The following is a 14,151-nucleotide window of genomic DNA, read 5'->3' as shown; positions in this document are numbered from 1 at the left end:
GCTAGTTGCCAGTGATACTATATGGGGGGGAGTGTGTGTGTGAAAACTGTTTTGAGGGAAAAAAACCCAAACCCATGAACTAAGCTATTTCTTACTGCCTCTCATTTTCTCTCTCCTCCTCAGTTTTCCCCCCTATTTATGCTAAAACAGTAGGTGCTAAATACAAAAGAAGAAAAACAAATTGTATGCTCTTTAGGGCAGTATGTGTGAGGACCATCTTGCACTTTGCAGATGTTACCATAATGCGAACAAATAGGTTAACTTACAGAGTCCCTCCTTGGCTTCTTTTCTGTTACTAAAACATTCCAGAAGCATTGGGAACAGCCCAGAGATATTTTGGTAGTATGCTTAGAATGCTAGTTATCTCTGCACACAAGAAGCCTGATTTCCAGAGACGCTAAGCACTGCAAATTCTCTTCAAAGTCAATGGCCACTTGGCAATCTGAAAATCAGGCCCATGCAATATTTGTAAGGTTATGGAAGAACAAAAAAAAAGTGCCTATAGGGTTAAAGTTCTTGTGATTTATGAGTGTGCTTGGAAGGATTTGATTTTTGTTAGTTGGTAAATGTCAATTTCACCAAACACACAAACTGCTAAAAAAATACTTCCATTGATAATAATTGAAGTTTACAGATAGGCAGAGTAAAAATAATGCTGCTTGAGAACTTAAAGTTTGATTTAAGGATATTTACAGTACTTTGTATTGTTTGACATGTGAGGTTGACAATTTGTGTTTATAGTTATAAAGCTTTATTTTTTTGACTCTCGATGTCAATAAAATTGTTTCACTTACCACATTGTTTGACCCCACCAGAATTTCCCAGAACTGTGAAATGTATGTAGATAGAAATAAAAAAAATGCATTGGTATTTATTGCAATTAAAAAAAAATGGAATTATGCCCAGCCTACCTATGAGCTCTCTTCTCAGAGTCTTTGTCCCTGGATAATGAACAGCATCTCCTGAGCCTTGCATAAAGCTTGACATTTCCCTTCCTATTTATCCACGGCTTGTTTCTTTCCTCTCAAAGAAGGACGGGATTAGCACAGCAATACTAATAAGCAATGCATGGAAAAGGCAACTGGCACAGTGTGCAATGCATCTATTCTTGTCATCTTCCCTTAATATTCTAGCAGTCAAACGATCCACTGCACATGGTAATCATTTTCTCTAATCAATTATTCCTGTATGTAATATTGTTCAGCCCTACTTACTGTATTTGCCAAGAAAGTTGAATATGAAGCTGTTGGGATTGTCTATTTTTCTTAATATAGAGAACAAATTAATTTGAACTCCTGCAACAAAATAATAGCAAAACCATGTTATCCGTTATTTAACATTCATAACCTTACATAAGGTATTGATGAGGTAAGGAATGATTAATATACATGTTTTAATACATTGTTATTCAGTTGTTACAGGGCCCAACTCGTCAGTAAGTTGCTTATAACCGTAAGACCTTCTACCGATCTACTTAGAACTATCTACAACACATACTCCTCATGTGCCTGTAACATGTTTAGAACATCTATCAGTCATTTATTCACCCTTTATAAAGCCTTTTAAAATGTACCCCAGAATATAAAGTGTGACCTATTTAACTCAGTGGGAAAAATGCTTTGCAAGCAAACTCTAGGAGAGTAAGGAAATGTTAAGTGGCAGCATAAAAATCCTTAAATCCCAATTTCTTTAGTATAGAGCATCATACAGCAGATGGGAATAAACAACTGATAGTTAAGAGTGTTCTTCTCATTACCTGTCTCTGATCAGGCCTCTCAATAGCTGCATTTGCTCCATAAGCATTACAGGATTCCACAATGTAATCTGGACTGATTCCGAGAACTGAGCTTGATTCTCCACAGGATCCATCTGCTATCACAATTATTTTTGGCCACTCAGAGGCTAAACTCTTCCTTATAAAGTCATCTGAGAACTGAAAGAAAAGGAGAGTTGACCGTGAACATTGTATGTTGACCTGTTACAGTAAAATGCAGATTTTAGGCGTGGATCTCTTCTGAAAAGCAACGATGTGAGAAAGACCCACCTCATTCAATTGATCTGTTCACCTGTTTGACCTATCTATGTCCCTGAGCTGTTCTGGACATAGATAGGTCAGTCCCAAGAAGTTGGTCCAAGAACCTGGTCCAATTATTTCAGTGGTATTACTCCAGATTTATACCTGGGTAAATGTGAGCAAAAAATTGGTCTTCATCTAGCCCAGTAGCACCCCTTACATTATCAAAGATAAATGATGAGTGAGGCACAACACTGGCTGGAGACAGGCACAGCTCTGGCATGTGGTGCTTTCTGCAACCATCAAATTTTCCAGATCTGGGCTTGTACTAAGGGAGTAGCCTATGCACATGGGGTTTTGTTTCCATTCTAAGATCAGTGGTTTACCTCCAGCATCTAGCAAAGTGATTACTAAATGCTAGGAAGATCACCTGCAACAGCCAAGTCAAAAATGTAGACCAAACCTTATTCAGGTCTACTGTTATAAACGTAGCAGAGAAGCTTATTAGATTCCCTTAATTTGGCCCTGGAGATGTAACCACAAAATACTAACACTTCATTTTTCTTGATAGACTTCCACCAGAGAATCTCAAAATTCTTCAGCAGCATTAATGAAATTTATAATCTCATAACACACTTGTGGAACAGCTAAGAGTTGTTGTCCCCATATTACTGATGAAAAAACAGTCAGAGAGATTAGGAGCCAGAATCTGATCTCATTTACAGCATATAAATCCAGAATAATTCCATTGAGAAACTTGTGTAGGATTACTGTGGGACCCTAGTTACAGGAACTGACGTCTGAACAGAGTTCATGTTATTAACTATGCATGGCAGATTAAATGGAATGTAAGCAGTATTGTGGCCTAAGGGGTTTTTAGAGCTGCCCTTCAAACAAATTTCATAATGATCAAACACAGCTACAACAGTGGTTCCCAAACAATATTCTCATCAAACATATATTATAAATGGAAAAATACACTCTAAATGGTAGAATTAATGTGTCTGATGGTTTTGCCAGTATTTCTGAGCACTCACTGCTCTAGTTCACCTGAAATTGCTAAGCAATTCTGTATTGATAGTCAGATATTTCATACATGAACAAACTTTGATACAAGGTAGCTGTGGCAATATCTGATTTAATAGCATTAATAATTGTACCTATCAATTGAAACTGTTATTTGAAACTCTTAGCTTGTGCTTTAAAGAAATTAATAATTGAAAAAAATTTAAATATTTTAAATATTATGAAATGAAAGACAAAAAAAACCCATAAACAATTTTGAAAGATTTATAAATTCACAAGTGAGAGCGAACAGAGGTAAAAATAGCCTGGGTTATGCAGGAGGTCAGATTAGATCATCAGAACAATTGCTTCTGGCCTTCAGACCTCTTAGCCAGATCCTCAGCTGGTGTAAAATCAACATACCAATTTACACCAATAGAATTTACAGAACTGATTCTGATTTACACTTTAATGCATAATCATGAATAAAATGGGGGAACATGTCCAATATAATGGGGAAACATTCAGCCTTGGCATAACTCCAGAATCCCTGGAGTTCACCACACAAATTTGACCCCAAAAGTGGACATATTCAACCACTTTACTTTTGTTTCTACATTTTAGCCCATCCATTATTTAACACTTATACTACTGCATCACACCTTTCTGTTCACATAGGGCTAGATTGTGTAACCCCTATTCATTCTGGTGACCACCTATCTGTATAAGTAGTCTATTCTCTGTAGGTTCCTATACTGCAGTCATCACCTTCCAGTAGCACATTAAGCCACATTAATAGGTAACAGGTTTAAAACAAACAAAAGGAAGTATTTTTTTCATACAACACACAGTCAACCTGTGGAACTCTTTGCCAGAGGATGTTGTGTAGGCCAAGACTATAAACAGGGTTCAAAATAGAACTAGATATGTTCATGGAGGATAGGTCCATCAATGGCTATTAGCCAGGATGGGAAGGGATGGTGTCCCTAGCCTCTGTTTGCCAGAAGCTGGGAATGGGCAACGGGACAGATCACTTGATTATTACCTGTTCTGTTCATTCCCTCTGGGGCACCTGGCATTGGCCACTGTTGGAAGACAGCATACTGGACCTTTGGTCTGACCCAGTATGGCCGTTCTTATGAACAACATATATCATGTGTTTGTCCTCTCATCCCCTCCTTAGTGGGAGAAGCATGTGCAGTGTTGTATCTTGTTTTGGTAGGGTTTTCAGGGATTTTATTAATTTTGTTTAGGTTCCCCCTTCTACTTCCTTCCCACCCTCCCGCCCATTTTGTACTCTGACTAGTGTAAAGCTTATGGCAATGAGCATTATCTTATAATTATTGTATATTTCATGTTAGAGTTTTCAGAACAATAAACCTACTTACATCTAGTTAGCTGACACACTCATATGGTTTGGTCTTGCTTTTTATTGGTGAGGGTGCAAACAAACTTAACTGGAAATGCCAGTTTGGCTTGAACTGTTGCCTAATTATATAGTACTGGTACTTGCTTTCACTGGTTAGATCTGATATATCTCTAATGTATACATAATTTCAAATCAGATAAGATGAAAGTAGCAAAAGAATCTTTGTTTGCTTGACTGTTCTTGGTTATTAACCCAGTGGTCTTATCTTTGTGTTTGCCATATTTGACCTTTTGTTCACCATAAAGCTCACATTTAAAATGATCTATTTACATTAACTATGAAAATGGTCAAATAAAACCAACAACTCTAGAGCAACAGAGGCAGTCACCCATGAATAAACATCTCAGAAGATTGCAAAACTTGAGCCTGCACCTTTGGTTTTTATGAGTTGGAGACATTTATTGCCTACCACTACTACTGTTGCTATGCCATGATTGCTTATATAACCTTAAATTTTCCCATTAGCTTTGTTTCTGCTCTGAATTATGAAGCAACATTTTACTCTCAATTTCTACCTTTGCAGCACTATGCACAATTAAGGATACGATTTAGTCATGAGGTCACAGATTTTGTGATTTTAACAAACCTCCGTGACTTCTTCAGCTTTACACCCCACCACTAAAGCTGTGGCAGGTTCTGGTGCCTGTCAGTCTTCTGTCTCCCTTGTAGTCAGCCCTCCCTCCTCCCCACTGTTACTTTTAGTAAAATTCACAGACAGGTTGCGGGCTTCTAAGAATTTTTGTTTATTGCCCGCAACTGGTCTGATTTTTTACTAAAAATAACCGTGACAAAATTTTAACCTTATGCATGATGCATATAAATTTGCATCAGGGCTGGAAGTTTGCTTTTTTTCCTTCTACTTCTCTACCCCCCTCATAAAGATAAAACATTATAAACATATTAGAAACGATAGTATTATGGACATGCCTAGAGGCCCCATTGTGCTACCCACTATACAAACACAGCAAGAGACTCAAAGAGGGAAAGTGACTTGCCCCAAATCACATAGCAGGTCACTGGCAAAGCCAAGAATAGACTATAGGTCTCTTGGATCCCCCTTCAGTTCTGTAATCACTGGCCATGTTGCCTCTCCAAAAAACTAATAATATAAAATGACCAAGAGTGCAAGATCAATCTAAATACATGCCAGACTATTTCAGACTTTAAAATTTCTTAGCTATAATTTTGTCTATGTGCTGAATTTCATCATGAAGAAGTTTTCCAGCAATAGGAATTAGCTTCCAAAACCAACCGAGCACATGTAATACACCATCCTCCCAACTCAGGTGTTTCTTCTTCACACCTAAAGGTGTTCTCCTTTTGTTCAAGAGGTAGAGACCTGTGTTTGATGCTAAAGGGCCTGGGTTCTTCCCTGCATGCATTTCTGTGGCCAGGGTTTGTTACATGGGTACAATAGTGATATGTATGCCATTTTTTTTCATACGGATGCCAGAAGGCTCTAAGAGTAATTAGTACAGTTCCACAAAGAAGTAACAGCAAGGGAGAGGGAGAGATGTACAAGAGACAAGAGGTTGGGGTTTCCCCCCAATCTGAGAGTTTCAGTGAGATGAAGTCAATGATATTTGGAGGCTATTTGAGATAAAAGGAATTGAACAAGAGAAGACTCTTGGTTCCAAAGAGGCCATATTGTGCAGAAGAATTGGTTGAGGAACCCAGTGCTAGATGAAAAGAAAGGAAGGATGTGAAGAAAGGATGGGTGCTTGAGGTAGTTTGGAGCCAGTTTATTGTGGCATAAAAAAAACAAAACACTCGGAGACCTTACCTCACTCTTCTAATCAAGGAAGTACTCCAAGGAAGTATTTACTTTCCCAGCCTCCTTTTCCTGTAGGCTACCCTTTATACTTGTTAAATACATGTGCATCATACATGTACATTTGGTGTTCAGAACAACAAATAATTTCTTCCGGCACTGCTGCTTATTCCATTCTATAGATCAACTACTAGGGACATTGGAGAATGATTTAGTGCGCCTGCTCCCCTCAGTACATAAGTGTCATGCTCTCTTTGATGGCTACTACATCTGGCAGCCGGGGATACTCCTTAAACCAGGTCTTCAAAATAAATTGTGAATTCTAGCAACACATTAGGACCTGACTGAGAGGCATTGACTTCAATGTGAGTTGCATTTGCTCAGTACCAGACAGGATCAGGTCTATCATTTGGAAAATGTCATGTTTGAAATCAAACTCATCCGTTATACTGCAAGAAATTGAACATTAATCATGCTTTAATTTGTTCCCATTAGCTGGAAATTATCCCATGTCCGACAAACAAACAGCCAATACCGAGAGAGCCTTCTTGTTTGTTAATATACAAATTAACAAAAAGAGTTAATATTCTAAAATTAAAGAGTATGCAATACTGGATCAAAGCCTCAGCTGGTGCATAGCTCTGCTGACTTCAGTGAAACTACACGGATTTATACCAGCCAGGATTGGGCCAATTTTCTTTTCAATCTGTACTCTGTTTTCATAAGGTTGCAGAGTGAAAAGCCTTGTATGGACATAAAATATTATTAGATGTGTTTATATAATGTATCATGAGCTGGATTGGATGATGATGATAGTTTGGTAATGTACTATATTCATATCTAATCATTACTGAGCTGAATTTAGCATAATCTAATAGCAATTTTGTTCTCAAGTCCAGTTCCTGGATAGGTGTTGATATCACAAAGCCACTTTCACAATTGTTTACAGTCTAATAAAGGCCAAGGCTTGAATGGACAAGGAGAATAAAATAGTCCCTTGTAGACTAGTGGAAGAGCCCCTATCCAGAGAAGATGAATAATAGCCTCACCAGTGACAGTTTCAATCACTTTTTTCAGGGCTCTCTTTTATTGATTCTTAAACAAAAGATTCCAGACAAAAACAAGCTACTCAGAACAGTAGGTTCCATGGCCAGAGACCTGTCCAACTTCTTAGCCAGCTGGGAAGGGAAGACATACTCTTCCCCTTAGCTAGCTGGTGTCACAGCTACTTCTTTATCTTTATATCATTTGATGACCCATGTGACAGACAGGAGTCTGGAACCTCTCATGCACTGGGACTTGTGGAGCACCTTTCTACCTGGTCACACCGTTTATCCCTACAGGTGGTCCATCCAAGGCAGGTTCAAAGTGTATTGATGCAGTGCTATATGGGGGAAGCTTGCACTGCCAATACTGTCCCCCTTCTGGGTTAACTAGAGGATTTCAATTTACAAAGCTGTCACTTCAGTTCCTATAAGAAGCACAAAAGTAAGTTAAAAGTTAAGAAATTGACAATGACAATGTTTAAAGATGTCAAGATGAACACTTTCCCCTGCTGTTTTGAAACTGGCTCACAATTTTGCATCTCTGTCAATATAATTGAACAAGAATGGGGAGGATATTATTTCTCCAAAATAAGAATTGTGGAATATTGGGGCAGATCCAAAGACTGGATTGATTTCAATGAGGTTGGTATCAAATGTACAGGACTTGATCCAGCAAGGCAATTGCTTAAGTTTACATGGGTAGTTCCGCAATGGAAAACAACCACTGAATGCAGTGGTACTACTCACATGTTTCAATATTCTGCTTGATTAAGGCCTTAGTGAGGGACTAATAAGAGTCTAGGCAAATATTGGATAGACTAGTGCAATGCAAGCATTCCCCACATAGCTCTGTCAATGCATTAGAATTGTGACCATCAGCACTCCCTGCTATTTCATGTCTAGGACTCACTTTCAGCACAGATATCTTAATGCTTGAATTCTGTTAGCGTATGTGGTGGGCTGTGCATGTGTTTAGTTGTATTTGTCCACAGGGGATAAGAGAGGAGATCAAGCTTGTTTGAACTTAGGTCCCCAGAACTGAATATCTTAATCCTCAATTGGGTAGGATGCATTTAACCAAAGCTAGTTCCATTGTTAAATCTGGACAGTCTTTCTAAATTATGCTCACATCCAAACTGAACCTTCTGAGGTCACCCTTCAGTATATCTGTTCCCTGCTTAATTAGATGCTGGTTACAATTTGTTTAGTGCCTCCAATCTTTATATTTTTCATTCTGTTTACTTTAGCTGGCGGAGATAGATTATGCTACTAAATATATAAAATGGTAATTAGTTTAACGGCTTGTTAGATTTATAGATCTGTTCAATAACAACTCATTATTGGCTAAAATAATCCTGTAATGTACACTAACTTAATTATTTCATACATGCTGAAGTAAATATATAATGGCAGTGTGTCAATGTCATCTGACTCACTGGAATCAAGAAAATATATGCTGCCTGGAATCTAAAAATAACATAATAGCAAAAATAAAGATTGCTTGTAATAAAATAGATTATGTTGACCTATTTTTCACCGTACAAAGGAAGATACAGAACAAGTTTCAGATTGCCAGTTACTGTCCATTAATTGCAGTTCTGGCCAAACATTACAGGTCTAGCATGTAAGGATGGTCTGATGGTTAAGGCTGTGGACTGGGACCCACAAGATGTAGGTTTCTATTCCCTGCTGTGTCACAAACTCCATGTGTGACACACATCAACTCACTAATCTTTCTGTAGCTCAGTTCCTCATCTGTAAAATGGGGATAATCATCTTTCCTTTGTCTATTTCAGTTGTAAGCTTACTGGGGCAGAAACTCTAATTATATACAGCACCTAGCACATGGTGGCCCTGATCTCAGTTACACTACAGTAATTCAAAAATCAAAGAAGTCCTACTTTAAAAAAAGTTAAACCTGAAAAATTATTTTAAGCGTGTTTATTTTTGTCAGCAAGCTAGTTGTAATAGTGCTAGTTGTAATCCTGTCCTGACAACAATGTTTACTTTCCCCTTCTCCTCCTGGGGACCCTGCAGCCCTGGTGCCCCTAACCCCCTCTCCCCCCGAAGCTTAACAAATAAACATGATTACTAGAGTAGGTCGAAAGTTTTTAAATGCAAAAAGGGTTTCAACTAAGTAGAAATTCCAATCGAAACTCAATTTTTAACAAAATAGTTGGGGGGAGTGATTGTCAAAAACCTGTCCTCCAAAAACCCAAACAATCCCCACCCCTCCCAAAAAAATATTTTGAAACCAACATTTTTTTGAAAATAAAATGATGAAAAGCTCAAAACCTTGCAAAGTGAACTGCTGAGAAAAAACATTGTAACAGTCAGCTCAAAAAAAAAAAAAGTGTGCACAGGAGACAGAACAATTTCCCAACGAGCTCTTCCAGAGAAGACATCCCACACTTCAGGGACAGGAAGGTAGCACTCCACACCCAGCACACCTTTCCTCTCTACCTTTTCCTCTTTCCGGGTGTTTTGCTCCGATAAGGGAGGCACCCTGCTGATGCCTGTCCCCTTAGCGGGGGACTGCTGAACAGTTCCTTCCTAACGACTGGGACACAGAACTCCAGGGGAGGTCCCTCCCCCAAGCAGTGGGCCCAGTCTCTTAAGGTGCTGGCCCCCTCCTCATCCAGTTCAGTGGGACCAAACCGAAGGATCGGGTCCTTTCTGAAGGAAGTTGGGGCGGGGGGGAGAAGCCGGCGGGGACAAATTTACTCACCAGCCCTCAGAGGCTCAGTCCTGCACCCCAATTAAACCATTGGCAAAAACAGGTCCCAGTGAGTCTAGTGGGTCAGGCCCTCCCCTTCTTCCCCCAAGGAGCCAGAGGGGAGGGGGTGTTAGGGGCAAGCCGAAGTTAGTCCCCAGGCAGAGCCAGTGTAACTCGGAGCTGCAGCGCGGACGGCAGGGAGCCGGGGACTTGCCTTGGTGCCCAGCAGGATCCGGATCTCCTGCCTGTACTTCTGCTGCTCCAGGATGCTCAGCAGGTGCTCCTGGAAGACGCCGATGCGGGTGAAGAAGTGCTCGTTGTCCCAGCAGCCCTCCATGTTATCGAAGTCCACGCCCAGGGCCAGCAGGAACCGGACGCTGCGCGGCTGCAGGGCGATCTGCTGGGGTCTGCAGACCAGGGCTGCCCGGTGGCGCTCGTCCAGCAGCGTCAGCTTCAGCACCTTGCCCGAGCGGACAGCGACCAGCGCGGCCGTCAGCCCCGCGGGGCCAGCCCCCACGACCAGCACCGAGACCCTCGCCCTCCAGTGGCGGAGCCCGTCCACGCTCACCTTCACCGCCACGTACAGCAGCACGGCCAGCAGGGTGCTCAGCGCCGTGTCCAGCGCCAGGCGCTCGTACTGCGCGTCCAGGCGGCCGCCTGCCTTCTCCATGCTCCCGGCGTGGCCAGCGGACGCCGGCGCCGGGGCAGAGGAGCGGCTTCCCCCCCCCCCCCGCCTGCGCTCCCCACCCCCTGCTCCAGGGAAGCGCCCGCCCAGGCGCCCACGCCCCGACAGCGGCGGATCCTGCTGCACCCGCGCCCCGGCGGTCACTCCCCCCCTGCTGCACCGTTCGCCTCTACTCCTCATTCCCTGTGGCTCCCAGCACTATCCCCCTTCCCGTTCCCCGGTGAAATCAAGGGCCCTCCTCCTCCACTAGGCTAGGATAAACAATGGAGGAGGTGCCACCCAGTTCCCTTGCGTCCCTCCTCAGGGTGGTAGCCCTCCCCCAGGGGGTCAGTTTCTCAGTGAGGGAGGCGGGGAGCTTTGGCGGAAAGTCAGGCTGGAGCTACCCGGAGCCTGCCGGTTTGTGGGGGCCAAGCCCTGAAATTGTACAGTCAGAACCAGAGGATCAAGTCAGGCCGCTGCTGCTGCGCCAGGGAACTCCAGCCTCGCCGCCACGCGTCCCGGAGCAGGAGGGCTGCAAAAGCAAACCAGATCCGGTAGCTGCCGCGTTTCGGTTCCGAGCCCTCATCTTCTAATATCTAAATAAAGGCAGTCTAGCTTCCTCCCCAACTCTAGACCCTGACACATCCCCGCACATGAACATTGAAAAAACCCAGATTCGGCCCCTGGCTGGATCTGGCTCCTCCCTGGCAATTGTTGGCTCCAAAGTATACACTCTAAAAAAACACAAGTGAAGCTGCTCTTCCTTCAGGGGCAAAGTCTGTACTGCCGCCTGCTGTAGTGGCAAATCTCATTGGAAAAGCGCTGGTCTGGTCTGTGGACTCTGCTCGATGAAGACACTTTTTCATCATGATCCTGCAACATTTTCACTGGCTAAACAGAGAAACCATATTTAGCAGCTAGGAGTGCACTTAAAAATTTAGACGCCGGGTGCAAAGCGATGGAGTAGCAGCACCAAAACGTACATACAGCACCTGGAGCCCAACTTTTTCGGTTTGTTGGTACAGAAACCCCTCCCACCGCGAATTAATCACTCGTACTCAGCGTTAGGGGCAGATTCTCCATGTTGAGGGTACAACTTTGTAGCAGGGGGCAGAACACATGTCAGAGTATGGCAGGATCCAAGTAGATCCAGCAATGACCCGCCCCCCGGTGTGAGTTTCTTCTGCCACCCCCGGGCTGCTTTAGACGCTTATAGGAGCCCTCCAGCCCAGGAGGGCTGCCTGGGTCTCTCGCCGGGGCGCAGGCGCAGATTGAGCTCCAAGCCATGAGCGTGGCGCAAGGTGATTTTCAAAAGCGGCGTCAGCAGGGAAACAAGCCAACAGCCACGGCTGTGACAGCTTGTCCAGCTGCAGAAGCGAAGCGTGCCTGAAAGAGCAAAGCAAGACAAACGTGCAGCTTCAGGCTCTTTCTGTAGGGTTGATCACCGAGCCAGCATGGTGTTGGCTAGATGCACAGGGTTAGCTGCGCGTGAGCAAGCAACGAAACTGAGGAGCGAGCACGACAACGTGTAGCCAAGACTGCAACAAAAACATTTTTCCCCTGCCTGGGAGCAACTTCTCACTACAGACCCTTGACTAGGAGTCACTCGCGCGTTCCTGTCCCCCGGGGCCAAATGCTAAATCCATGGAAGGACAGTCCTCACTGCTTTCAGACCATGACTTTCTTTGACCATCTTCCAGCAAGCACAGCTCAGGAACAGGGATAATGGAAGATCATTGTAATAGCATCTGTACTTGGCCCAGTTGGGGCAGGCTTTACCACTGCTCCTTATTCAAGGATATTTAGAGTCAGGAGGGAATTTTCCCTAGGTCAGATTGGCAGGAATCCTGGGGATTTTTCTCCTTCTGCAGCATGGGGCACTTGCTGAAGTGGGTGTGTGAGGGTTTATGTTCTGCAATGTGCAGGTCAGATTAGAGGAGCACAATGATCCCCTCTGGCCTTGAAGTCTATGAGTAAGTCTATGGAATTTTTACCTTTGGCTGAAGGATGACAGATTCTTCCAGCTTTGGTAGGTCTGGACTTCTCTTGCCAGTTGTACAATGTTGCTAGTCACCGCACCAAAGATTTAGGATGGAATCTGGTCAGATCGGTCTCAGGGTTGTGAGCAGAGTGGTTAAAGAAAAAAATAATCAGAAGAAAAAAGCATAATGTTCTCCCCATCTTTTTTCTACTGAAATTTTGATCAAAGTTCTCACTGATATTTTAACATTTCAGATACTTAAACCAGCTCTATAGATGGTAAAAGAGTAGAAAAGCATTTCAATTATTTTTTGTCAAATTGTCCCCCTTTTCTTGCCAAAACTGGAAATTGTGTAAAATGTTAATTGAAAAACTGAAACATCGACATTTTGACACACTAGCTGACCAGCTTTGTCCAATCCCATGAAGGGTGTGTCTCTATCAGGGTTCTTTGGCTCCACAACCAGTGGCTCCTATCACCATGATAGGACATTGTCTGATGCTGGTTCTTGGAAGCAGCTAGTTCCTGAGGATGGATTCCATCTCTGCTCTGGGAGTATTAAAATGGGTTGACACCACATGTGCCCAGCAAGAGGATAAACAACAACACCATTGCAGAGACCTGTCTGCCTTTGAACAGTTCGCTGCCTCAATCTGAATCCCCGTGGTGATAGCAATTTCCCCTCACTCCCTGTATCAGTAAAGCAAGCTACAAACATGCTGTGTTACACCAGCCATGTCCTTTAATGATGTACAATAAATCCTTCAAACTGAGCCTATTATTTTATCTGAAGCTATTTTATCATATTTGGGATTTACTGGACCAGGCATAACCTAGTTTTTCAAAGTACTGACCTTGGTCTTGTTTGCTATCATTTGAAGAATAACCTTAAAATGTGCTTCTATTGTGAGAAGAGGCTGTGTAAAAATGGCACCTTTTTATTTGGATCTACTCCTTAGGTGGAGTCAGAAACATTTCTGATGTCTGGGATAGAAATATGTATTACCTGTTAGGGGTGGCACTGCCAACACAGCTAAGAGACTAAAAGCTGGATTATGCTCTGGCTCAACAAAATTGTTCATTCAGTTCCAATTGCAGGGACCAAATGGTGCCCTCATGTCTACCTTTCAGTGCAACCCTGCTGAAAGCAATGGCATTGTGCTCTTAACCAGGGGCAGAATCTGGGCACGCATTAACCAGAAAGAAAATAGCTTGAGTTTCAAATTCCAGGTTGAGTTTGCAGAGCTGCAGTCCTTTCCTTTCTAGATTTAACATTCAGAAAGATGCTCTCAGAAATCACATAATTAGCTCTTGCATTTATACTAATGCTTCCTAAGAAGAAACCCATCTCAGCATTCTTCTATTCTTCTATTGTTTTGTGGTAGTTGCCTTTACAGCTGCTTGTCCCTTGCAGTCTATTTAGAAAGAGACAAAAGCCCTGTATAAAATTGGCAGAAAAGTTATTGTCCATATAAGCGAACACTTTTCAGAATTCATTAGAAGCCCCTATTGGGCTGTCAGTATC

General features: G+C 42.7%; 1 protein-coding gene across 3 annotated transcripts in view; it reads right to left on the bottom strand.

Annotated features, from left to right (window-relative positions):
* The window catches only part of LOC122456296, a 45,891-nt gene that overhangs the window by 21,168 nt on the left and 10,572 nt on the right, over positions 1-14,151 (bottom strand). For all 3 annotated transcript variants that reach the window (XM_043495030.1, XM_043495031.1, XM_043495032.1), the window contains exons 2-4: positions 12,640-12,757; positions 10,196-12,031; positions 1,757-1,933 (exon numbers count right to left, since the gene is read on the bottom strand). In XM_043495030.1, coding sequence (XP_043350965.1) covers positions 1,757-1,933; positions 10,196-10,846 — 828 coding nt within the window. In that variant the 5' untranslated portion in view covers positions 10,847-12,031; positions 12,640-12,757. The remainder of the gene's footprint in view (positions 1-1,756; positions 1,934-10,195; positions 12,032-12,639; positions 12,758-14,151) is intronic.

This window comes from Dermochelys coriacea, chromosome 12, assembly GCF_009764565.3.
Source record: "Dermochelys coriacea isolate rDerCor1 chromosome 12, rDerCor1.pri.v4, whole genome shotgun sequence".
Taxonomy (NCBI): domain Eukaryota; kingdom Metazoa; phylum Chordata; order Testudines; family Dermochelyidae; genus Dermochelys; species Dermochelys coriacea.
Note: the sequence above shows the minus strand (reverse complement) of the source record. Positions and strands in the feature narration are given on the sequence as shown.